Source organism: Triturus cristatus, chromosome 4_1 (genome assembly GCF_964204655.1).
Source record: "Triturus cristatus chromosome 4_1, aTriCri1.1, whole genome shotgun sequence".
Lineage (NCBI taxonomy): Eukaryota > Metazoa > Chordata > Amphibia > Caudata > Salamandridae > Triturus > Triturus cristatus.
In genome coordinates this window covers 994,829,076-994,856,917 of record NC_140585.1, presented here as the reverse complement: position 1 = coordinate 994,856,917, position 27,842 = coordinate 994,829,076, and the positions used below count along the sequence as shown (strand labels likewise).

At 43.6% G+C, this 27,842-nt stretch overlaps 1 protein-coding gene across 1 annotated transcript in view; it reads right to left on the bottom strand.

Annotated features, from left to right (window-relative positions):
* OTOGL (otogelin like) overlaps window positions 1-27,842 on the bottom strand; it is a 939,358-nt gene that overhangs the window by 836,298 nt on the left and 75,218 nt on the right. Inside the window, exons 8-10 of the mRNA XM_085653920.1 lie at window positions 22,617-22,738; window positions 6,967-7,172; window positions 662-789 (exon numbers count right to left, since the gene is read on the bottom strand). Of these exons, the coding sequence (XP_085510046.1) occupies window positions 662-789; window positions 6,967-7,172; window positions 22,617-22,738 (456 nt within the window). The remainder of the gene's footprint in view (window positions 1-661; window positions 790-6,966; window positions 7,173-22,616; window positions 22,739-27,842) is intronic.

Below are 27,842 nucleotides of genomic sequence, written 5' to 3'. Positions count from 1 at the left end.
TAAGATCCTCTTCAAAACAATGTGCCTGACTCATGCCTATTATGGCTCAGGCCACGAGGGGATTAAGGCCATTGTCCATCAATATGTTCCTAGCAGGCTGCTCCGGTCCTCAGATAAGAATCTGTTAATTGCACCGAGGTTTAAGACGGTAAAATGGGGAGGCAGAGCTTTTTCCACTCTGGCTGCCAAACTGTGGAACTCCCTCCCTGAAGAGCTCTCTAGTCCAGTGTCCCACACTCTCTTCCGCAAAGCCTTAAAGACTTGGCTATTCGCACAGACTTCAGTATGAGCATGTCTTCCTGTCTGCACCCTTAGGTCCGCAAAAGCGCCTTGACGCCCTTGGGCTAAGTTCACGCTCTACAAGTTCAATATTCATTCATTCATACATTCATTCATTCAGTTCCAGAGCATCAATTGCTACACTGCTGCCAAGGGCCAAAATCTACACTGAAATTATACCACATGTACAGGCGCTACCACTGTCTCCGTTCTCATCTCTTGTGCCACATACACCAGCTCCCAGGACGGTCAGTGTGTGATGCACAAACTAACTTTTGTCTGTTCGTTTACTAGAAACAGCAAGTATAGCAACTGACAAGAAGGCAACATTTAAAGAGCAATCTTACATTTTGACTGTTACGGGCAATATTGATACACTTACCTCGTGTAATTCTTTGTTTGGGCATGGACTTGGAAATTCTGACAAAGTAGCTACACAGGCCGATTCATCTGGGCTCTGTACAGACCAGCTGTTCGCAAACTGGGCAATGTCTTCTGAGTATTCATCTGCTGTGAAAAAAGAAACAATGATGATGACATTAGGGTCCACAACAAAGGTTAAGAAAAAGTCCTTGCACCTGCTTTAAAACTAAAACCAATGAAGAGCTCCACATCTGTGCAGTGGAACCAGTGTTTCAGTGCACAGTGGAATGAGGATGCTTGAGCTACATGCCTTTGGAAAAGGGGGTGATGTTGTGAATTGCGGACCCAGCATATTGACAATACCAGTGGAAGAGTCATAACCCTCTGCCCTGACCAGACTCAAACTAACCTGACCAAGACCATGGATGTAGAGAATCCATACACTTAGCTTTCATGGATCTCACCTGTGCCTTTGATTCTGTGCAACGGCCCACGCTATGGAATATCATGGAAGGCATGGGTTACAAAAGGGCTATCATTCAGCTACTATGCTGGCAAACAACTGCCAGGATCCGGTACAGTACAGAGGGTAACTTATTGCCTAAAATAAACTCCTGTGTCGGTGTTGTACGGCAAGGGTGTGCTTTAGCACCCTTTTTGTTTTTGTTTGTATATTAATGGTCTGTGTAAGAGAAGTAAAGACATGCCTAAGATAAGTTCCCATGTCAAACCAGTTCTTTTACATTTGGATGGCGTAGTTTTAATAGATAGAACTGCCAATGGTCTACAGATTTTATTGGATGCTTTTAACACTTTTATGTTTGATCTGGATCTGAAGACATACCTCATTAAACCATTTGTCGTGAAATGTTGCCTCAAATATGCTAAATCAAGGACATTTATATTCTCAGGTTAGAGAGGTAGCTAAGGTTCCTAATTTTAAATATCTGGGAATACCATTTGATGAAGCCTTCAACTGGAAATTCCTGTTAAAAATCAGATCACTCCAACTTCAGAAATCTCTTGAAGCTGTATTCCAGTTCGCCCAAATGCTAGGACACAAACTAGTTAAGGAAATTGTGCGGATCCATAAAAGCAAATGCTTGCTTAGCACGTTTGGTGCAGTTGTATATGGATATACTGATGTTGCTCCTGTACAAACGATTAATAACCACTCCATTTGAAGACTCCTTTCTCTCCCACAATCCACCCTTTGTTTGCTGTCATGCTGAGGCGTTTGGGTTTTGATAAAGATGACATTAAATTGCAACCTTTATTGTTATGGTAAAGAGTTTCGAGGAATCCTGAATACCACCTTACCAAAGCAATTTTAAGGAATTGTTTAACATTAGAGAACATTAGGAAAATCCCATGGCTAACTTATATTAGAGAAACTTTTAATGAGCAAGGGAACCCTGACTTGTATTAAAACCCTGAGGAGTTCCAATTTCTGGTTCCTCACATGGTCCAGGATCTGTTTTTTGAAAAGTGCTTTAAAGTTCATAGAGACGAACTGCAGGTCAGGGACCTGTGGCTACCTCATTGGAACATTAACACAACCTTTATTCCAGAGCTGTATCTGTAATGTATTCCAAATGCATGGTCCAGGGTCCTTCTTACGAGGATACATTTCAATCTTGTTAATTTTTTGGTGGCCTTTCTGACACAAGGAACCTGGTTTTAATCCTTACCTGTATGTTTCTGCGACGGGAGTTTCCAACAGAGCACGTTTTTCTTTTCCGCAAACTGTATTTAACTCATAGAAAATGCTTTTTAATTCCCCAGCTGCGTAGTTTTAATACTGGTCCATACAAGATAGCTTTCTTGCTCTTACAACAACTGGGAACGTAAGAGTTAGGTCATGCTGTGCTAAATTATACCAGGAACATTTACTGACTTTGGAAATATAGTTCAATGTTTTATTATTTTTCTTATATGAGACTGTCATGATTTATATTCTGAGATTAACTGTTTTCAATAATATTTAGTCTTTGTATCGTATTTGTGCACTTGTATGGATGTTATACAGCCGAATAAAGTATGATTTGATTTTGACAGTTTTTCCTCCCGCTATCTATACCTCCTTTAAATTTATAATTCAAAATCTGACCCAATGTAGTTTAATTTGTTAACATTAACAGGTACATAAAATATCTTCTTTATTTCTCATTTCTCTTTAAAAAAAAAACCTGTATGCACACCATTACAGGTAGGGGGGGGGGGGGCTGACCGATGTATGCCTTAGTATAAGGGCCCAACATCAGATCAAATTCTTAGGAGGGATCAAACCTCTCATTCCTGCAGAAGACTCAAAACATTTGTGAAAGTATTTGTTCTCTTGAGACTCTACTATGGCAGCTTATTGCTGTCTGGCATGCCGTAGTTACAACTCACCTACTGAGACCAGCTGTCATCATGGCCGCTAGACTAATTTCTGTAGCCAGAGGATCAGACCACATTACCTCAATACCACAGACACTCAAATGTTTACCTATTGAAGCAAAAGCCAGTTAAAACTAGCCTGTATTGTTCACAAAATTGTGCATGGGAGGACCCTCAATAATGTAACACAAAAACGAGTGATCTCAGCTGGAACCCATTCGCTATGGAGCTTGAATTTCCTACTACTTGCAACTCTCCTTTTTAAAGAGCTTGAAACCATCCTTTACAGTAAGTGACCCCAAGATCTGGAACTCATCCCAACAGTGATCAGGGCAAACCCCTCTTACAGCAGCTTGCAGCAAGAGCTGATGTTACTTCTTTCAACAGACACTTTCACCTCGAACACGATGTCTTGCAACTGTACAGTTAACAAGCCCTGGCTTGCGATTAAAGCTCTCTAGACTGCAATGACCTTAGGCTCTAATCAAGTCAAATATTTTCACAGGGTGCATATGGATAGTCTACGGTTCAAAAATGTCAGCCTGCTCGGAGATGTCCTACCATTTTCCTTACCCAGAAATAGGCTACAACACAATTAGAAATTGGCATCTTTGTAAAGCACTCAGTTATCATGGTGGGTTTTATTTGCCTATGGGAAATCACAAATAAACATAAATACATTTACACATACTCTGACAGGACCTACAGTTCTCCCTACCTCAGCCATCCTCAAACTGAAATCAAAAGGTTACCTGCAGAACTCTCCTGCTCATGTTACACTCTCCTACCAAACATATGATCATTCATCAGAAAACCTTTTACCCACTTCATTTGCACAGTATGCACGGATACCACACATCCTTAGTCACCCCATCCCCTCCGATGATACACTGATATCTGTTCATACTTCTGCATCATTCACTCACAACAAACAAAAACCGACCCTTCACAAACTCAATTCAATGCCCATATATATCCAGATATCATCACAACAAATACAGAACTGACAAAAAAGTACAATTGCAATGAAAGTGCAAGTCTGTAGATTTCTTACTCCCAAGACAAGTCAAGGTCTGCTCAGCCTGCATCAGATTCCTTGGTAGGTGACCACCCTATCTCTACCTTTCACTTGTAACACCATTACACCTTTCACTGGAGACTGGCCCCTTCTATCAAAAGTATCTCAATGCAACCACAAACAGCATCATTATGAAGCCAACTCTCCTTCAACTGGTCAAGGACCAGACACTTGGCAATCACAATCACCGGCACAGTGGCTCTACACGGCCCCTTCACGCATAATAAAATGAGTATAATACATCACAGGAAGCCACATCTCTTGAAAATATCTAAATTCAAACACAAAGAATAGCATCAGAAGGTCATCGCTCCTGTAACTGCTCAGCCTCCATGCAGTCTACAGCCATACTCATGAACAATCTAACTCATTCCTTTCACAAATAATACTTGATCATAGAACTTGACAGAGAGCTTCATATCCTAGCCTGCCTCACTTACAAAGCACAAAATAACTCACAGACACAAAATGACATCACTGAATAAGTCATTCTGTCTCTACGCTACTCAATAACATAGCTTGTCACAGCACAACTAAAAAGCCCACATACACACACCTTCCACTCTTTAATTTCCACTCACTTGTCATTGTTACAAAAACAAATCAGAACACCTCCAAGGAAATTTGCACTCATTGCACAAATCCACACACTGCAAAAGCATCAAATTTCAAATTATTTTGGCTTACATGCAACCCAGATACACTAAGAATCTCTTGAACATGAGTAAGAAAGACGCAATCAAGCACAAAGTAACTCGTGCACCTACAACCCAACCAACAGACTACACACTTTATTATATACAGTTATCAGTGCAGGAAATGAAGGTGATCCACTTGGATCCCAGATCAAGCAGCAATTATTAAGCTCGATCTTGGTTGGCCCCAGGGAAATATATTGAATTTGTCCTATCATTATTTGCCGACATGGGGCACGTTCAGCAATGCCCGCAAGTCGTCTACTTTCTGATTGGAACAGCAGCCTGAAATGAGTGAGGGAAGCCTCTTATTTCAGTTCCTGCTGGGTGCAAAAGCCTCCTTTAAATGGCCATTAGACGTTCTTTTGTTTGAGTCTCATCCTGGCTCTGAGCTATTTGTAGCTTAACACCTAGATGTCAAGGAAGGTAACAAAGGGCCAGATGTACAACCCATACATTTTGCGACTCGCAAATTGTGTCGCTTTGCAAAGCACAAAAATGCAATGTACAACAGTGTCACAGACACTGTTAGGGATTCCCAATGGGGTCGCAAATCGCATGCCTCATCACTATTCAAACGGTGGCTTTAAATCATATTTATAGCTACCCCTGACGAAGGGCTATCGAGCCCGAAATGCATTGGGTTACAACGAACATAGCTACCCAGGATTTATTGTGTACACACACGTGCTACAGATAAAGGCCTGGATAGGCATATCTGCTGCATTTGTAACTAATGGGGAAACATGCAGCCTTTAATATGAACTGAGAAACGAATAGAAAATGAATGAAATGGAATACACAATCTGGATTTATATGGATTAAAAATGGATGATCAAACTGACGCCGAAGTCTGTTGAATATTTTTCGAATTGGTTGCGTGACAGGCGGATGGAGCTCAATGTCACTCCATATATCTTGAAAGAGTGCTTTACATCACACACATTACACAAAGACATTGAGCCAAAAAAGGGTCTAAATCAATGTATATTAAATGCTACATAAAACAATGAGGATTACAAGGTGTAGGATTCTCATATCATGTGTTCTGTTATGTATTAAGTGGGACTAGTGATTGGTCTGGAAAATCAAAAAAATCAGGTTTTAAAATGTTAATCAGTGATTGTGGTTGTATGTATTAATAAAACGTTATTGCTACCCATCTGAACTTGTTCTAGCAACCTTCGAATAACGAAAGGTTAAACAAATTCAAAAGGTTCTATCTCACTGTGATATATAAGGAGGTTGTAACTTTTGAACTGCTAGTACAGTAGCCACTGGAGCTAGCTATATAAAATACACATTTGTAATCTGTATGTTACACGTTGTGCTTTGCAGCAGGCACTTTAACCCACTATGCTATTTTATGACTGGATAAAACACAGGTCTCGCAAGCTGGCGCATTAACCAGCAGAGTTACCTTAAAAATACTTATACCCTGGAAATAAATAAGTACAGAAGGATCTCTGCAGTAGTTGCCATGACCCAGTATGATATTTTAAAACAGAACCTGTTTGTGACTTGTTACTCAAACTACAACATATCCGCCCTCACATTTGTCCTTCTTGCCAATTCCTTTGCGGTAGAGTTTCTACAATGTAAATGAATATATATATATCTTGACTGTCAGACTGCATTTTTCATATGACCTCAACCACTTTCTGCTGGCACACCTTGACCCCCAATTTGTGGGTTCCTGCAGTAAGTTTCTTCCATTTCCAGCCCTGACAGTTATACATAAACCCTGCATCACAGTGCATAGCTGCATATTCAAAAAATGTTCAAATGCTCCCATGAGTGCTGCACCTTAAAACAGTTTTGCATTTGTTAAAAACGTATAAAACGGTGTTGCCCTTTCCTGCCGCGGATCATTTTTCCAACAAGCGTTGGATGATGTTCAAAGGGAATGCCATGTTTCCGTACTTTCACAGACATCAATTGCTTTGAATCACTGAACCAATTGGCTAACAAATATACCAGCACAGACCTGACAAAAGAGCCTCTGCCTTTGCCTAAGAAGGAGTTCAAAGGTAGCTTTCTGCTCAAATGTCACCAGCACTCCGCTGAAATGGAGAGGGTAACGGGAGCTGCAGTGCCAAGCAGTGGAATGTGCAGGGCAGGCAGTGCTCACATCTCACAGGTGGCTCTGTGGAGGCTGGCTATACTTACTGTTCTGCTTTATCAGATCATCCGATGTATTGCCATTAAAATTCCCACACAGGCCACAAGGTTTTCCTTTATGGTCATCTGTTAGTTTGATGTAAACTCCAGAGCTCCCGTCCCAAGCGAGGGAAAATCCGAAAGTAGTTTTCACCAGAATGTAGTCCGCTAGCCTCTCGATGAACACATTTTCGATGGTCTGTGGCAATATTACGCTGCAAACGAAATTAGCAGAAATTAATGTTAATAATTGTTTAAGATACCGTAGCTGCAGAAATTTATTTTGTGCAATCTTCCTTGGACCACCTAAAATAGCAACACACTAGTTAATTCACTCCAAAAAGTAACCAAACCAAATAAAAGAGCAAAACTTTATTTGGTAGATTGATCTCTTCCAAAAATATTCCCGAATCAGAAATGAATAGAAGAAAACTACAGATATTACCCCACACCTGCGGAAAAAGGGCTTATAACGGTATAAAAGTAGACACCATTTTGATCCAATTACAACGTGTAACACGAGGCCCAAGATCAATCACACCCATGTCAGTATACAGGTCCAGAGCGAAAAGTTCAGAAGACATGTTGAACTTTATTAAGAGCCTAACGGCCCCGGGTAAAAAGTTGTCTAGATCCCTTGTGAATAGATTCGTTAGAAAATCGAAGCAAAATAACAATGGATATTTTTGGGCTTCCAGTGGGGCTAGAGTAAAACGATCATTCAGAGCTGAGGCAGCATCCTGTGGGCCTCAACATGAGCCCGGGTGAAACACATTTGGGCCTATTCATAATCTGCTTTTTGTAGTACATGTAGTAGTACTACATTGGTACTACTAAAGTAGCACAAAATGCTATTCACAAACATTCGAGTTCCACCACCACCTCTCCTACCTTTTCCAAGGGGGATCCTCACACATTTAAGTTTACTACTTAATAGTAAACGTGGGAGGGACCAGGGAGTTGCTTAGTAAAGGGGTAAACTTACTAATAAATGGGAGGGATTGTAAAGGAGTAAGAAGGGGATTAGGGAGGAGGTAGGAGGGGTTTAGGGAGGGACATGCACCCACCCACAAAAAAGCCTATTGGTATTCACCCCCTCACAAACCTATGTAGGCATTCATAGCGACACTCATACACCCATGCCGGTACTCACACACCTACTCACAGACCCATACCTCCACTTACACACCAACCTACATGCCCACAATGGCACTCACACACCCACTAACAGAGCTATGCAGGCACTAACAGACCCACTCACAGAGCCACACAGAAACTCCCACACCCACAAAACCACTCACACACCCATTCACAAATCCACTCGGACACTCATACACTCACTCACAACCTCATATAGCCACTCACCCCACTCAACAACACATACAGCCTGCCACTCACACACCCATCATCTAAGGTTACAGTTACAAAAATAAAAACCTTAGAGATTCAATTAAAAAAAACCAAAGGTTACAGGGACAGTATAGTTAGGAATTAACATTAACAAAATGTAGAAATTTACTGAAAAAACAGTTACCTGACCTAACTATAACTTATGCCCTAGCAATGCACTGCTTATGACCTCACATATTACATCGCTCATGACGTGGTCAGTGACATCTCAAATGACATCACTGATGACATCATCCAGTGATTGTGAATGTTTTTTAAAAGTTTCTGAATGTTAAATATATATACTAAGGTACTACAAAAGTTAAATTAGTATACTTTATGTACTACTAATGAGTAATACTATTTCCAACGTGTATTATGTGAGTGGCTGTGTGACTGTGTGTATCCATGTGCAAGGGTGTCTGAGTGACTGCATGTGTGTGTGAGTGGCTGTATGGGTGAAAAAGTGAGTTTGTGAGTAGCTGTATGGGTGATTAAGTTGGTGTGAGTAGCTGTATGAGTGAGTGAATGGCTGTGTGTGAGTGGCTGTATGGGTGAGTAAGCAGCTGCTGTGTGAGTGGATGTATGGGTGAGTGACTGGGTATGTACGTGGCTGTATTGGTGAGTGAGTGGCTGTTTGAGCCAGTCTTTGGTTAACTGAATGGGTGTGACTGGATTTACTGGAGAATGAGTGTCTGTGTGAGTGGTTTTAAGGGTGGGTGAGCAGTTGTGAAAGTGCTTGTATGAATGTGTGAATCAGTATGTATAAGGTTGTGAGGGTGTCTGGGTGGGTGTGTGAATGGAGGTATGGGTGAGTGAGTGGCTCTGTTGAGAGGCTGTATGGGTGAGTGAGTGGGTATGTGAGTGGCTGTATGGGTGAGTGAGCAGTGGTGTGAGTGACTGCATGGGTGAGTAAGTGGTTGTGAATGTAGGTGTATAGGTAAGTGAGTGGCTATGTGAGTGGCTGCATGGATGAGGAGGTATATGAGTGGCTCTATAGTTTAGCGAGTGGCTGTGTGAGTGGTTGTTTGGGTATGTGAGTAGGTGTATGAGTGGTTGTGTGGGTGTGTGAATGGGTATATGAGTGGTTCTGTGGATGACGTCATCAGTGATATCATTTGAGATGTCATCAATGATGTCATCAGTGATGTCACTGACCATGTCATGAGGGATGTAATATGTGAGGTCATAAGCAGTGCATTGCTGGGGGTGTAAGTTATACTGAGCTCATGTAACTATAACTGCTGAATTTCACTGGCTTTGTACGAGTGTAATCTGAGCCTAACTATAATGTTCCTGTAACCTTTGTTTTTTTAGTGAATTTCTGCAGTGTTTTAATGTTATTTCCCAACAATAACGTCCCTGTAATCTTTGGTTTTTATAGTGAATTTCCAAGCTTTTTACATTGTATTTCCTAACTGTAACCTGTAACCTTTGTGAGTGGGTGTATGAGTGGCTGTATTGGTTCATGAGTGGGTGTGTGAGTGGCTGCATGGGTCTGTGAGTGTTTGTGTATGAGTGGTTTTGTAGGTGTGTGTGTGGCTGCATGGGCTGGTGACTGGGTGTGTGAGTGGCTATATGGGTCTGTGGATGTGTGATTGCCTGTATGGGTCTGTGAGTGGGTGTGTGAGTAGCTGTATGGGGTTTTAACTGGGTGTGTGAGTGGCGTATGTGTCTGGAAGTGGGTAGGGGGTTAGGTGGGTAGCTGTGTGGGTATGTTACTGGTTTTGTGAGTGGCTACATGAGTCTGTGAGTCAGTGTCTGAATGGCTGTATGGGTATGTGAGTGTTATGTGAGTAGTTTTCTGGGTGTGTGAGGGGCTGTATGGGTCTGTGAGTGGGTGTGTGAGTGGTTATATAAATGTGTGAGTAGGTCTGTGAGCAGCTGTATGGGTCTGTGAGTGGGTGTATTAGTGGTTGTATGAGTGAGTGTGTGAGTAGCTGAATGGGTATGTGAGTGGGGGTGTGAGTGGCTGAATGGATCTGTGAGTGTACGTGAGTGGGGCTGAATAGGCATGTGATAGGGCATCTAAATTTCTGTGTGGGTGGGTGTGTCAGTAGCTGTGCGAGTGACTGGAACACAACAGAACCCTCACCTGCCCCTTTATCCAACAAGCATCCACAGTTTTACAGAAAATATCTACCCAACTGGAGTACTTTCTACTTGTTAATTAGTAAGTATGCCTTGTTGGGTAAATGTCTAGTGCATATTCTACACTACAGCTGTGTAAAGGACCACAAGCTAATGTCTCAAACGACCTTGTGTGAATGCAATATCTGCAATGTGATAGTTCCTCGAGTATCTTCATCCAAAAATCTGTGATAACATGAATCCTCGTCTAGGGAAACTGATGAAACTACAAGGAGGTGAATATCCACCAAACAGGGGCACTTCCTCATCACTGGCCCAGGGACCCCATCCACTGACCTCATAGCAATCCCGCTGTGTTGGACTTAGTGGAGGTAACAGAAGGTATTCTTGGCCCCCACGGACCCTGAGCATCCAAGGGGACTTTATCCCTCAACCAGTATTGAACCAGGAGGCACGTTTGCAGAGAGGTGGACAAAGGGGGCATGGCCTATAAAGACCTCTCAGGAATCCCACTGTGTGGAACTTACTGGAGGTAACAGGAGGGGTCCCATGCCTGGAAAAAAAGCCCTCAGCATCCAAGGGTTCTTCATTCCCCAATATAAATGAATAAAGGTATGCTGTTCCTACAGAGGCTGTCAAAGGTTATGAAATTGTACGAGTCAGGAGGTGATTCCTCCTTAAGGAAAAAGACCCTCACACATCCGGCAGACTCGCTGTCATGTATCGTCAGCAGGTGGCCCAGATGTCAAGTATCATCATCAGGTCTGCTCCGAATCGGGGCGGCGCTGCAATCCCCGATCGGCGACCTTAAAGGCGCCTTTTAGTGGAGATCTTTATTCCATTCTTTGCCGGTTGGTGAGTGCAAGTGAGGGCCCTATAGTGAAGTGCGTGTGAGACTAAGTGTGTTAAAAGTAAGTAGTGGAGATCCTAGATAACAAGTTTTAATAAGAACGGTCCCACTCTTAATTAAAAACAAAAACATGCGTAATCTTCCAGTGAGGGTGTCTGAATTACGCTCAAGTGGTCAACATGTTTCTTGCATTGGTCAACTAGACCGCAATTCTTCAGGACAAGAGAAGTACAAACACTTATTGGTGGTGGCAGCAACTAATACTTACCACTGGTACAGCACCCTAATACGTGGTTACTTAAAAATTAGTAATGCCTGTTAAAGAGAAGGTAAAAGGACAAACATACAAATCATAAAGATAAATTTGCTGCAAACAATGTAAAGTCAAATCGCCTCATAAACTGCACCCAGAAAAGTGTCATGCAGTATCAGTGATGTATAGGTACATGACATGGTAAGGAGTGTTCAACAAAACTTCTTAGTGACTTGAGTGACATATTAGTTATGTCAGGCAAGGGCTGTTGCAGAACTGATATGTTAAAAATATGCCCAAATGTGTAAAAACTTGAGGAAAGAAACAACTCACCCTGGAGTTAAGGGCGTCTGGTTCCAGCGAGCAGGCGCTAAACAATAACACTGAATAGTACAGTGTTCTGTGGACACAAAAGCACCCGTTCATGGGGTGTATTTAAACAATGTCGTGTATATACAATAAAGGCATACACATCGTGATTTGGGGATGGCACTGTTACATGGTTTAAATTCAATAAAAATGATAATCAGTGGCATCTCGAGAGGAGATAACGGTATACGAGGATATCTTTAGGTTATAAATAGTTATCTTGGCTACCTTCGATTATCATAGTGATTACGTATTCAAGCTGTCCTCAGTTGAGGATCAAGTGAAGACACGCATGGAGTCTCTAGAGCTCACCCCGGGGAAATGGTCAATACTCACAGCCATCCTTGATGTGGAGAGACTCGGAACCTATCTTCCGTCCGCGCCAGCTCGGTGGACAACCCTGGATTATGGCGGGGAGAAGACATAGCTAGCACGAGCCAATCAATAGGGAGGGCTCATCGTAACATGTCAAACGGTTGCGTGTGTGGAGGGTAGAGCCACTCTGATAGGCTCCCGTATGTCTGATGGAGTTAGAGTCGACGTCCTATTGACGCTCCGGGGTGGAGATGTCAGCCAATTAGTGGTGGTGTATTAGGTTCTATCTCCTGGTAACGGTAACTACGCAACATGACTGAGGTTTCGATAATCATGGATCCGGCTGTTTAAAAGTGTCCAAAAATACGTAATAAAACTTATTAGCAATGCAAGCCATGGAGGTTAAGGGTTTAAGGAAGTCTAAAAGCAACAGGAAAAAGACCCTAGCGTTATCTGTGTCAACCCAGTTCACAGGTAACGTGAACAAATATATTTACACAGCCATCGCCGAAATCAAGGGTGATTGTCATGTGATACACATCGGATCTGGTAACGTGAATACACAGCAAGATCCAGATATTCACGTGCTCGCCCTCGGCTATATGAATAAATGAACGGAAAGGACAAATAGAATTCCGTCAAAAGAAGGGGGTTGGTAGAGGGAAAAGGACACTCCCCATAGACAAATATTAACAAGGGGGTCACGGGTGATACAGACGCGAAAAAACGGCCCAAAAAGTCCCTGTGTTAGGGGTAGATAATCAATGATGTTGGACCCGTTCAGGTGTGTAAAGCCCGTCTACGATTATTCATGTGTGGGCTGTAGAGGATTCAAGGATAGGATCAAATATTCAGCAGGCTAGCCCATGGGATGTCTTCATTCAACCCTACCAGGTGTGAGGAAAGTCTCATAACCCACCTTTGTTCAATGGAGAACAATTTAGCATTGCTAATGGTCTTGAAGGATTGGAGGACTGTCCACTGGAAAGAGTCAGGGGAGTGTTTTTTGTCAAGGAAATGTTTTGTCATTTTCGTGTTATCTTTGTTACACCGAAAATTGCTCCGATGCTCAATAATTCTAGTTTTTATTGGTCTAGTGGTCATCCCTATATAGGGGAGACTACACGGGCATCGGATCAGATAAATGCAATTTTGGGTGTTGCAATTGGTGTGTGTTCTGTTTTGCCAAGTGAACCCATTAGGAAATTCAATATTTTTCGTGACTTTGGTGAGAGGGCATGCTACACAGGAGCCACAAGGATAATGGCCCGTAACAGAAGGGAGGTTCCATAGGGTGGTCTGTCTGATGTTTTTGGGTAGTTTTGGTCTAGTGTGTATAAGCCTGTCCTTCAGATTGGTAGTACGTTTGAACGCAAACCGTGGGGTAGTCAATGAAAGAACCCCGGTATTGAGGATGTTCCAATGTTTTTTAATGATGTTTCTAAGTTGTGCCGAATTCGGCGTGTAAGTAGAAACACATGTGAGGCAGTCTTCACCGGTGCGTACCCTTGGTTCAAGTAACCCTTCCCTATTGTTATTGCGGGCACGTTTGAGTGAATTCTTAACATCACGACTCTGATATCCCCGTTGCAGGAGATTATTAGTCAGAACCGAAGATTCCTTGATGAAGTCAGGAAGCGAACTACAATTCCTCCTGATACGGAGGAACTGTCCGAAAGGGAGGTTTTGCTTGAGAGCTAAAGGGTGGTAGCTCTTAAAATGTAGTAGACTGTTCCTGTCAGTGGACTTACGATGGATTGTAGTGCTCATAGTCTGGTCTTTCAGTAGGATTAAGAGGTCCAGAAAGGGGATTTGTTTATCAGAAATAGTGTGGGTAAACCGCAGGTACGGGTTTACGGTATTAACCCAATTGCAAAAATCCTCACAGTGGACTTGGTCACCTTTCCACAGAATCAGAATATCATCAATGAATCTCTTCAACAATAGGATGTTAGATCTGTAGGGATTCGATTCGTGGTGGATGGCTCTCTCTTCGAAAGCTGCCATATAGATACAGGCCACACTCGGGGCAAATGTGCTGCCCATCGAGGTGCCCTGTATTTGATGGTATAATTGGCCCTCGTATTCGAAAAAGTTTTCCGTGAGAGCTAGAGACGCACATTCTAGGACAAAGGGACGGGGTGTAGCTGACACCCAATCCAGTTCACTAAAAACATCCTCAATCACCTCAAGAGTGGCCCTTTGTGGAATATTGGTGTAGAGGGCCTCAACATCCAGGGTGATGAGGAAATCCACTTGACCCTGGTGTTGAAAACCCTCTAAAAGTCTGAGAATATCCATGGTATCCCTAAGAAAAGAGGGAGTTTTCTGAACCACAGGTTTAAGAAAGTGATCAACAAATTGTGAAAGTGGTTCGAGAAGCGATCCAATCCCGGAGACAATAGGTCGGCCAGGAGGCGGGTTTATCCCCTTGTGTATTTTTGGGAGACAGTAGAAATATGGAGTTTTTGGTTCAGTAGTCACCAGAAAGGTAGCTTCCTTAGTAGTAATCCAACCATGGGTCTCAGCATGGAAGACCATAGTGTTGATCACTGTTCTGAGTCGAGTAGTAGGGTCCTCTGTAATCGGTAAATAGTATTTCCTGTCACTGAGTTGGCGTGCACACTCCATGCGGTAATCTGTAGTTGACATGATTACCGTTGCTCCCCCCTTGTCTGCTTGTTTGATAGTGACCAAGGGATCGTTGCTAAGTGACCGTAATGCTAACTCTTCCCCTTTGGTAATATTGTGGAAGGCATTAACGGGTTGTTTTTGTTTCCAGTCTTTAAGGACTGCCTGCTCAAAGGTTAAGACCTCATTGGGGACCATACCACTGTGTGGTGTAAAAGTGGAAGGTTTATGTAGCCCAGAATCTTCAGTGGGGGTCCCTGGTTCGCCATGGAAATACGCCTTCAAACGTATTTTGCGAAAAAAGGCTTGTATTTCACACATTTCTCTGAACACGTCAATCCTAGGTGTTGGGACAAACCCCAAACCTTTTTGGAGGACTTTTTTCTCTGTCTCATCCAGTATGCGAGGTGAGAGGTTAACTATTAACGTCTCTTGTTTTTCGTTTGGCTCCTTGTTTCCATTGATGTTGAGGGTTGGTCCTGCCAGTGTACCCTTTTCTCTTCTCCTCTTCTCCGCCCTCTTCCTCTGCCCCAACCTCTGCCTAAAAAAGGGGGGCCCTGTTGGTAAAAAGGAGGAGGCGGGCCCTGTTGAAAACCGGGGAAGTGCCAGAACTGTGGAGTCGGTGGATATTGTCCCTGAAATGGGATCATCGGATCAGAGGGGTAGTTCTGTTGTCCTTGTCTATTCCTATTGTTCGAGTAGCCTCCGCTGCTCGAATCACTGCTTGTATTTGAGTTGCGTCTAGAGCTGTTGAAATCCTCATCCGAGGAGTAGCTGTTTAACACTGATGTGTAGTCTGCCTTGAGATATGGATAAACCTTCTCTTTGTCGAATTTCTTGATGTCTTTTTGTAATTTAGTTATCTTTTGTTTCATCAAGAATTCCTTGTTCTCCGCTATCTCGTTGTTAATTTCAGACAATTTAGTTTTGAAGACTACAGTGGTTAGGGAGACTTTAACAATGCCCTCAAGATTCTGGATTCTGATGAGGAGTGCATCTGCCAGTCTCTTGGCTGTATTGATAATAAGTATCAACCAGTCCCTGGACACCAGGGAGCATTCTTTCTTGAAGATCATGTCTTCAAGAAAGAGACGGGGAAAGTTCTTCACAATTAAGCCATTAGGGGCGATGTTAGCCCTAAGGTACTCCGTCATCATTGCTCCATGTAATGTGATTTTCAACCACTCCCGTTTAAGGGTAGTTAGGGTCGTGAGGTCGTCAGATTGGGCTCCAGAGGTGGAGCCGGTATCTAACCCTAGTAAAGATGGTGTACGTAAAATTTATGCAGCAGCGTCGTCGCCAAAGCTTAAACCCTGGCAGTCATCCATGGTCAAGCTGAATCAAGGGATAAAATTGAAAAGGAAGAAGAGGGCAGGAAAAATCTCTGCCCTATAACAATATAAGTGGGCCAAGGCTTCAAGAATTTGAATGTCCTTGGTATCCTAGTCAGTTCCTACGAGGAGAACCTCGTGCTAAATACAATACAATACAAGGAGGAACAAGGGGCTATTTAGGACAGGTCCAGCATACTCAGCCCAGGCATAAATCTAAATGAATAAAGGTATGCTGTTCCTACAGAGGCTGTCAAAGGTTATGAAATTGTACGAGTCAGGAGGTGATTCCTCCTTAAGGAAAAAGACCCTCACACATCCGGCAGACTCGCTGTCATGTATCGTCAGCAGGTGGCCCAGATGTCAAGTATCATCATCAGGTCTGCTCCGAATCGGGGCGGCGCTGCAATCCCCGATCGGCGACCTTAAAGGCGCCTTTTAGTGGAGATCTTTATTCCATTCTTTGCCGGTTGGTGAGTGCAAGTGAGGGCCCTATAGTGAAGTGCGTGTGAGACTAAGTGTGTTAAAAGTAAGTAGTGGAGATCCTAGATAACAAGTTTTAATAAGAACGGTCCCACTCTTAATTAAAAACAAAAACATGCGTAATCTTCCAGTGAGGGTGTCTGAATTACGCTCAAGTGGTCAACATGTTTCTTGCATTGGTCAACTAGACCACAATTCTTCAGGACCAGAGAAGTACACACACTTATTGGTGGTGGCAGCAACTAATACTTACCACTGGTACAGCACCCTAATAAGTGGTTACTTAAAAATTAGTAATGCCTGTAAAAGAGAAGGTAAAAGGACAAACATACAAATCATAAAGATAAATTTGCTGCAAACAATGTAAAGTCAAATCGCCTCATAAACTGCACCCAGAAAAGTGTCATGCAGTATCAGTGATGTATAGGTACATGACATGGTAAGGAGTGTTCAACAAAACTTCTTAGTGACTTGAGTGACATATTAGTTATGTCAGGCAAGGGCTGTTGCAGAACTGATATGTTAAAAATATGCCCAAATGTGTAAAAACTTGAGGAAAGAAACAACTCACCCTGGAGTTAAGGGCGTCTGGTTCCAGCGAGCAGGCGCTAAACAATAACACTGAATAGTACAGTGTTCTGTGGACACAAAAGCACCCGTTCATTGGGTGTATTTAAACAATGTTGTGTATATACAATAAAGGCATACACATCGTGCTTTGGGGATGGCACTGTTACATGGTTTAAATTCAATAAAAATGATAATCAGTGGCATCTCGAGAGGAGATAACGGTATACGAGGATATCTTTAGGTTATAAATAGTTATCTTGGCTACCTTTGATTATCATAGTGATTACGTATTCAAGCTGTCCTCAGTTGAGGATCAAGTGAAGACACGCATGGAGTCTCTAGAGCTCACCCCGGGGAAATGGTCAATACTCACAGCCGTCCTTGATGTGGAGAGACTCGGAACCTATCTTCCGTCCGCGCCAGCTCGGTGGACAACCCTGGATTATGGCGGGGAGAAGACATGGCTAGCACGAGCCAATCAATAGGGAGGGCTCATCGTAACACGTCAAACGGTTGCGTGTGTGGAGGGTAGAGCCACTCTGATAGGCTCCCGTATGTCTGATGGAGTTAGAGTCGACGTCCTATTGACGCTCCGGGGTGGAGATGTCAGCCAATTAGTGGTGGTGTATTAGGTTCTATCTCCTGGTAACGGTAACTACGCAACATGACTGAGGTTTCGATAATCATGGATCCGGCTGTTTAAAAGTGTCCAAAAATACGTAATAAAACTTATTAGCAATGCAAGCCATGGAGGTTAAGGGTTTAAGGAAGTCTAAAAGCAACAGGAAAAAGACCCTAGCGTTATCTGTGTCAACCCAGTTCACAGGTAACGTGAACAAATATATTTACACAGCCATCGCCGAAATCAAGGGTGATTGTCATGTGATACACATCGGATCTGGTAACGTGAATACACAGCAAGATCCAGATATTCACGTGCTCGCCCTCGGCTATATGAATAAATGAACGGAAAGGACAAATAGAATTCCGTCAAAAGAAGGGGGTTGGTAGAGGGAAAAGGACACTCCCCATAGACAAATATTAACAAGGGGGTCACGGGTGATACAGACGCGAAAAAACGGCCCAAAAAGTCCCTGTGTTAGGGGTAGATAATCAATGATGTTGGACCCGTTCAGGTGTGTAAAGCCCGTCTACGATTATTCGTGTGTGGGCTGAAGAGGATTCAAGGATAGGATCAAATATTCAGCAGGCTAGCCCATGGGATGTCTTCATTCAACCCTACCAGGTGTGAGGAAAGTCTCATAACCCACCTTTGTTCAATGGAGAACAATTTAGCATTGCTAATGGTCTTGAAGGATTGGAGGACTGTCCACTGGAAAGAGTCAGGGGAGTGTTTTTTGTCAAGGAAATGTTTTGTCATTTTCGTGTTATCTTTGTTACACCGAAAATTGCTCCGATGCTCAATAATTCTAGTTTTTATTGGTCTAGTGGTCATCCCTATATAGGGGAGACTACACGGGCATCGGATCAGATAAATGCAATTTTGGGTGTTGCAATTGGTGTGTGTTCTGTTTTGCCAAGTGAACCCATTAGGAAATTCAATATTTTTCGTGACTTTGGTGAGAGGGCATGCTACACAGGAGCCACAAGGATAATGGCCCGTAACAGGAGGGAGGTTCCATAGGGTGGTCTGTCTGATGTTTTTGGGTAGTTTTGGTCTAGTGTGTATAAGCCCGTCCTTCAGATTGGTAGTACGTTTGAACGCGAACCGTGGGGTAGTCAATGAAAGAACCCCGGTATTGAGGATGTTCCAATGTTTTTTAATGATGTTTCTAAGTTGTGCCGAATTCGGCGTGTAAGTAGAAACACATGTGAGGCAGTCTTCACCGGTGCGTACCCTTGGTTCAAGTAACCCTTCCCTATTGTTATTGCGGGCACGTTTGAGTGAATTCTTAACATCACGACTCTGATATCCCCGTTGCAGGAGATTATTAGTCAGAACCGAAGATTCCTTGATGAAGTCAGGAAGCGAACTACAATTCCTCCTGATACAGAGGAACTGTCCGAAAGGGAGGTTTTGCTTGAGAGCTAAAGGGTGGTAGCTCTTAAAATGTAGTAGACTGTTCCTGTCAGTGGACTTACGATGGATTGTAGTGCTCATAGTCTGGTCTTTCAGTAGGATTAAGAGGTCCAGAAAGGGGATTTGTTTATCAGAAATAGTGTGGGTAAACCGCAGGTAAGGGTTTAAGGTATTAACCCAATTGCAAAAATCCTCACAGTGGACTTTCATTCCCCAACCAGTAGTGCGCAAGTAGGCATGTTTGCAGACTGGGGGACAAAGGGGGCAGAGCCTCCGCTGACCTCTCAGCAATCTCACTGTGTGGGACTTACTGGAGATAACAGGAGGGGTTCTTGGCACCCAAGGACTCTTAGCATCCAAGGGAACTTCATCCCCCAACCAGCAGTGTGCCAGGAGGTGCATTTGCACAGTGGTGGAGAAAGGGGGTGTGGCCTCCAAAGACCTCTCAGCAATACCTCTGTGTGGGACGTTCTGGCGGTAATAGGTGGGGTCCCTGGCCCCCAAGTACCCTTAGCATCTAAGGGAACTGCACCCCCTAACCATTAGTATGCCAGGAGGTGCGTTGGCAGAGTGATGAAGAAAGGGGCGGGGCTTCCGAAGACCTATCAGCAATCCCGCTGTGTGGGACTAACTGGAGGGAACAGGAGGGGTTCTTGGCCACCAAGGACCATCAGCATCTAAGAGGGATTCATCCCCCAACCAGTAGTGCACCAGGAGGTGTAAGAGTGCCTTTGATTTTGAAATGGGGGCCTCACAACCCCTGGGCCATGGGGCCCACTACCTCCATGGGGCCATGGGGTAGTTGAGGCTCCCCCATTTCAAAATTAAACAACCCTGAGGAGGTGGTGGTTCCCAGGGAACGGGGGTTAAAAAGCCCCCCCTGATTTCTTTAATATTAACCCCGGGGAGGAGGAGGTCCCCAGGGCTCCCCATTTTACCTTCATAAATAGACCCAGTAAGGTGGTGGTCCCTGGGACACTGGGGTGCCACATGGATACCCAAGCATAATTAAAAAGAAGTGCCCCGGTAATATGGCAGTCCCCTGGCCTTTTATAAAGCCTTGGAGGAGAGCCACATGCACCCCCTCCTTTATATTTATAATGCCCGTATGCCTTTGGGATTTGGCCCACTCGGGAGCTTCCTTACAAAGATGAATCCAAGGAAACTTCACCTCCCAACCAATAGTATGCCAGGAGGTGTGTTTGCAGAGTGGTAAAGAAAGAGGCGGGGCTTTAGTTGATCTCTCAGTAATCCCGCTGTGTGGGACTTACTGGAGATTACAGGAGGGGTTTTGGCCACCAAGGACCCTCAGCATCTAAGGGGGCTTCATCCCCCAACCAGTTGTGAGCCAGGAGGTACGTTTGCAGAGGGGTGGAGAAAGTGAGTGGGGCCTCCGGCAACTTTCCCAGGCGAGGCATTCAAAAAAACCTTTTATTAGGAGAGGGGGCCTCATGGCCATCCCTTTCCCAGCTGATTTTAGCCATGGACACCACATCCCCCGGGGCCTGGCCTATTTCTAATAAGTGAGGAGGACCGTGTGGCCCTGCTCACTGGGCCGACATAGGCCTCGATGACCCCATTCCCCCAGGGTCCAGCCTTTCTCAAATGGTGGAGGCGGGACATGAGGCCCCCAACATGGGATGATTTCAGCTCTTTTTACCCCACTGCGGCCCCACCATGTCTGCTGGATGCCCTCAGAGCCCCCAGTCTCCACTGGAACCACATGGGGAGCCCAATCTTGTGTCTGTTGCCTCACGGTCCCTGCCAGCTCTGCGCCATCTGTGGGAGCCAGCATTGATTTAGAACATACAGAGCTGCTGCAAAGGCAGCTCCCTGTCTCTGAAAGCACTTTAGATCTGCTTCCAGCAAGCAAGAGTATTTTCAATGCTCTTGCTTGCTGGAAGTGGAGCGGACATACCAGGAGCCAGCCCTTGGGGTTGCAGTTCCCAGGGTCAACATTGTCTCCAGGAGGGGGGGCCGCGTGAAATGGGGTGCTTCACAGACCCCTGGGCCCTGGGGCCCACTTCCTTCCCGGTATGTGAGGCCCCCATTTCAAAATTAAACAGCCGTGGGGAGGTGGGGGTTCCCAGGGACCGGGGGTCGCAAAGCCCCCCTGATTTCATTAATATTAACCCCAGGAAGGAGGAGGTCCCTGGGGCTTGGGGGTGTATACGGGCCTCCCCATATTCCCTTCATAAATAGCCCCTGTAAGGTTGTGGTCTCTGGGACACGGGGGTGCCACACGGGCACCTGAGCATAATTAAAAAGAAGTGCCCCAGGAACATGGCGGTCCCTGGGACTTTTATAAAGCCTTGGAGGGGGGCCCCATGCACCCCCCTCCTTTATATTTATAATGCCCGCATGCCTCCAGGATTTGGCCCACCCAGGGGCTTCCTTACAAAGATGCTCTGGATCCAGCTCTTGTTTTCTTCAATTTTGCCACAAATCCTCTGATCCACCCATGATTTCGTAGCAAAACTGATTGAAAATTATTTTAACCCTCAGACCCCACCACCAGTTCTAGGGGGTCAGGGTAGTTCTACCCTGCCCCCAGTCTTTATTTTTTACGTTTTTTGTGGGACTCAGCACAAGTCGAGTCCTAAGATGGCTGGCAACACCTCCTGGTTGAAGTGTTGACAGCCAATCAGATTACGGCATGGGGACCGTTGGATCCAATGAGGATTTGCGTCCATGTATGTACAAATTTGTTTTCCAGTTAATATACCCCAAACTACTGAACTGTTTAACACAAAATTACAAATGGCATGATCTGCGTACCAAGATCGGTCTTCTTTCCATGTTAATTCCTATGGGAATTAACATGGGGAAACATGTTTTGGGACCCCCCTTTTTCTCAGCCCCTGCTACATGAAACACCCTCAAACTTTCCAGACACCATCTGAAGTACCAAGCTAATGTTTTGAGAAACATCATGAAGATTCATCAATATATCTCCCACCTAGTTATAGGTAGGACATTGTTTCTCTCAAAAAGGGATTTTCAGTTGCCTATATCTTTATATATGTGTGTGTAAACACTTAATAAAATCCCAGTTCTGTTCCCCACAGAACTTAATTAAGACTAATACTATCTTCACTTTGCTGTACAGCTTAAACAAATTGGAAGAGCAAGCCCTGATTTCAACAATGTAATTGAAATCGTAATCATCTCAGCTTGGAAATTCCGCTACCCTTGTACACACAGGCCTACCTGTAACGTATTTACTGACAAATCATTACCACTTATTGAGTGATATAAGCAACATCTATTGCCATTATAAGTCATGCTATTTCATGAGTACATTAGGCTACTGTTACCAGAAAACAAATAACTTACCGGCTGCCCCCCTTTCTCACTTCGTGGCCAGAAATAACGATATCCTCCTGGCTTGAAAAGAACATAGCGATTGACCGAGGGCAGGAGTACACTGATCCATGACAATGTGGACTGTTATGAACCTTGAGAAGAAAAAATCAAACTATTTGTAAATTGTTCTAAATACAAGCCAATTGCAGCATACAATGCCCTTTCCTGGTGATATGTAGCAGATAAGAGCAAAAACATAATGTGCAAAAACCTCTAGTCAGGGTAAGGGGGATACACTCCTAAAATAACCCCTGCTCACCCCCTTGATAGCTTGGCATGAGCAGACAGGCCTATCTCAAAGGCAGTGTGTAAACCATGTGTGAACACATACAGTAATACAGTTAAAACACTACAAATGGACACCACAAAAGTTTAGAAAAATAGCAAATCTTTATCTAAACCAACAAGACCAAATACAATAAGAATCCAACATAATATACTCTTGAAAAATAGTACTTATGAAAAATACCGCGATACTGAATACGACAGAGTCTAATAATTCCAGCCGACTGTGTAGATACGGGCCAGATAAAGCATCGGACACAGTACCTTTCTTGTTGCGACCAACATGTCAATGTGAGTTGGTCGGGCAAACGTTGCAGTTGTGTTGTGAAGCAGAGTGTGGCAGCGGACGATGTGCTCACAATTCGGTGCAGGCAGCGGCTCGTTGATGGAGTCTGTGAGACCAGGGCTTGCATTGAAGGGTGAGACGGTGCTCGCTGCGGTGCTGGCAGGTCAGGGTGCAGCGACGGAGCCGGCCAATGTTCAGGTCGGGCAGCGACAGAGTCGGTGACGTCCTTGCAGCATGTAGTGAAGCATTGCGGAGTGCAGTGCCCACAGTATGCAGTGCAAGCAGCGGCTCATCGACGGAGTCAGTGAGACCAGGGTTGCGCTGCGAAGCGAGGCATTGCTCTTGGTGGTGCTTTCAGGACACGGAATCCTGCGACAGACTCGATGACAGAGTTGGTTACCCGTTTCTTCTGCAGCGACGATCAGAGACGGTGCCCACAGACACGCTGGTCCTGAGACCTCTAGAATAGGAGGCAAGCTCTGTTCAAGTCCTTGGAGATCTTCTCTTCCAGCAGGGGGACAAACCAAGCAGCAAAGTTCCTTCTCCTTTCCTTGGCAGCAAGTAGCCACTGCAGGCCAACCATAGACAGCAAACAGCACATAGGCAGTATTCCTCCTCAGCTTAAAGTCTGGTGTCTGGGCCCCTCTTTGTATACACAAACATTCTTTGTTCTCTGAAGGCAGAGAGTGTCTGTACCCAGCCAACACCAGTTCTGTCCTCACTGGTGCAGTTAGTTTCCTGGCAGGAGGTGGAGACAGCATTGTTGAAGGCAGACCAGGCCCATTCAGGTGAAAGGAAATCTCCTCCCCCACTCTAAATGCAGCTCACGTCTATTCAGCCCAGCCCATCCCTGACCCATCAGACTTCTTTAGCCGCTGCCCCTCTCCAGCCCCTGTCATTCAAAAGCAAGACATGCAAGACACAAACCTAGCAGAGGCACACTGGAATGTTAGGCAAGACAATACCTACTTTCTAAAAGTGGTATTTTCAAACACAGAATATAAAAATCACCCTCACTAAAAGATGCATTTTAACATTCTGAGTTCAGGTATACTAAACTTTATTTTTCTACCTTGTTCCCAGGGCCAGTTATGTTTATAGGATGTTATAAACAAACTCCCCATTCTGTCCTATGGCAACAGGTAGCCTTGCAATAGTGAAAAACTAAATTGGCAATATTTCACTATCAGGACATGCCACACTCATCGGGGCATGTCCTACCTTTCTCATACAATGCACCCTGCCCACAGGGGGACCTTGGGCCTACATTAGGGGTGACTAAAATGTAGAAAAGGGAAGGTTTCAGAACTGGCAAGTGTGTGCACTTGCCAAGTCGACATGGCAGTCCCAGACTTCACACAGGCTCTGCAATGGCAGGCCAGGTTTACATTTTACAGGCTGCTTCTGTGGGTGGCACAATCAGTGCTGCGGCCCACTAGCAACATTTGATTTACAGGCCCTCGGCACACACAGTGCACTATACTAGGGTCTGACAAGTAAATCAAATATGCCAATCATGGAATCACAAATCCATAATATCAATTTACAAAGGGAGCACTTGCACTTTGGCACTGAACAGCAGTGGCAAAGTGCCCAATGCATCTAGACCAGCAAAACGGAGTTCAACACACAGCAAAAATACAGGAGGCAAAGACCAAAAATGCAGGGGAAACCCACGCCAATGGTGCCAGGTCTAACACACAGGACACAAGTTGTACTTCATTGACAAGGCCTAAGTGTATGCCAGAGCTAGACTGGGGTTGTTTGGGTTCTCATCTGAAGGAGACTTGGCCTGGAACTTCAGGTAGGACTGTTTGCTTTGGAACATGACCAAGACTGATTTGCATAAAGCAAAAAAAAAGGACTGGAATGCTGGCCAAGATTAATTCAAACATTCCATCCATCACCTTGTTGTTTGTTGCAATCCACCAAGGGTTGCCCTTTTCTGAAAATGCCAGCTGTTGCAACACTGACTTCACTTTGTGAGTGGCACACTGTTGGGAAACAGGGCTCCGTGCATGTAATCAACAAGTGACTGCCTCTTGCCCTTCACTCTAGTCACTGCAGTAGCTTCTTATGCATTCATGCACATATGTCTCCTGGCTGTGCTGGCACAATCACCATGCTACTATGGGCACTGTGATCAAATAAAGCTTCTTATATTTATTTTAGTCTCTTTTCTATGTCTTCATTGCATAGAACCTCTAGACTGAGAATGTAAAGAGTACAGTTTCCACTAAAGTGAGATGATCCCAACTTCCATGTTTGCTGGGCTAACATGTTCTCACTCTTACAATCTTCCTTTTGTACCCTTTCTGTGCATCAGCCATGTTCCCCTATGTTATATTATCAATCTATGTTGCAGTAGAGACTTCCAAAGTCATTACAGCATTCTCAGGCAGGTTCCGTAAAGCCCCAGTGGCAACCTGGAAAGCTGTGCACCTACATGTAACTAATTTCAACGTGTTCTACTAAGATGCTGTATCTCTACATGGCCACTTCATTACCCCAAATGAATCTCAGCTCGAGTTCTAATTTTTTCCCTTTTTTCAACCTTCTGGTCCCTAACCTTCGTTTCACCCCTTCAGCCTCTGACAAGCAAGGATGAGCACTGTAAGACACCAATGTGCTTCCCCTTATCGCAAACCCACACCAGATCAAGGCGTCTGGCTCCCATTGAGCCACACTCTTCTGGGAAGGCTGCAAGGTGATGCTAGTCCCGCTGCAGTCTTGAGCACACCCACTCTCAAGATACATTCGGATGCTTTACACAATGAGTGGACAACAAATACTTCCTCTTCACATTTCCTGGTAACTACTAAGCTCAGACAAAATTCTATGTAAGTAAACATGCTCACAGCATGAAGAAACAATCAACCACACCTCTAAATAACATTTGCTCAAAAGTTAATGGCACACTGATTTCAAACAAGCATTTGCAATACAATAGGTCTCGCACTTGTTATATTTAGCAGTATTGGCGTTGTAATGTTATTGTTTTTTTAATGTGTTTGTTGTATAGTGTAGTGGTTGTACAAGATGTGTAGTGAAATTATATTAGTTGTATTAGAATGGTTGTTGTTTTAGTGGTGATGAATTATGTGTTGTGTAGTTTAATTGTGTAGTAGAATTATGTGGTATGGTGAATAGATAGTGGTAACAGAGAAGAGACAGAAAGGAAGAATGAGTGGTATATGTAGTTTATGGAGGTAGTTGTTATTGATATTGAGAGACAGGTTGAGAAATATTGTGTGAGAAAGAAGGAGTGTGTAGGTAATACTTGTTTAAAGAAGTATTTTTGTTTATTAGAAGATAGATTAATAAAAGGAATGGTGTTAGTGTTTTTTTAGTGATAGTTTGAACATAGTTTGAATGAAACGGTGTGTAAAGTGCAGTTAAGTATTTTATTGATGTGGTGATATTGTATGGGATAGTGAGATAGATGTGATAGTAGAGAAAGATAAAGGTGTAAGTGAAAGGGGTATTTGGAGGGAGGGTGGAATGTGAGAGGTGTATTAGTTATAGTGTAAGAAGATTTACGAAGGCAGTGTATGTTAGTTAGTAGAATAGAAAGGAGATAGGTAATGTGATGAAGGAATGAACGAATGATATGGTGTAGTGGTATATGTTGGCTAGCATTTAATGATATATTTTCCCAAGTAACTAAGTATAAGTAAAATAAAAATGTTTTTTGTGTTTCTTTTTTAGAAAATGTTTTTTCTTTTGTAAACACACATATAGCATTTAAAATGTGTCCCAAATTGTTTATTCTAATAGCCTAAATAGTACCGGTAGTATAAACTTTAAAAGTTTAAATATATAAAGTTGATAATATTGTGGAAAAGATATATTGGGAAAAAATATTTTTAAGTGAATTTACTACCAGTGTGCGTATTAAATATTTTTTGTTTCTTAAAAACTGAAGTGTGGGTATGTAATCTTTGGGGTTCTGTAAATTGTTTTAGTTCAGTTAAATGTGTGTTTTAAGGGTTAGATTTGTGAAACCAAAAGTTGAGTTAAGAATATAAAACTGTGGGGATGATGTGTGTGGAACGCAAACCAGAAAGTGTGACGTAAACAGTCTTGGTGGGCTATGTAATAATTGCAGTGGCAAGGCGATGGTGCTTTTGAGTTTGTCAAAAAAAATGTATCAGAAGCTACTACATCTGTCCCATTAGCATATAGCAATTACCTTGTGTAAAAAAACTCTTTACCATTGCAATTTTCCCAAGGTACATTTCCACCTCTTAAGAAATATATGTGTAACCTACTCCAAAACAGAGCACTTCCCACACATAAGCATGTGGGTGCTTGCTTGTGTGGAGGGAGGGTTTTCACAAGAGAGGCCTAATTGTGGGAAGTGCTCTGATGTTGTGTAGTGGGTTCGAGTTAAATGTCTAAATAGGTGGAGATATACGTTGTAAAAATTTCAAGGGTACGGAGTGTTTTAAAAATGGTAATTGCTATATGTGATAAACTATGCAGTAACTTTTGGACCGAACTTAGCGTGTAAATGTATCCATGATATACGTCTATAAGGGGAGCTGCCTGTTACACCTTGCCTGCCCTTTGGAACCCCCTGCTACTTCTTTTTGCAGAATTCTTGGCTGAGTGAACATAAAATA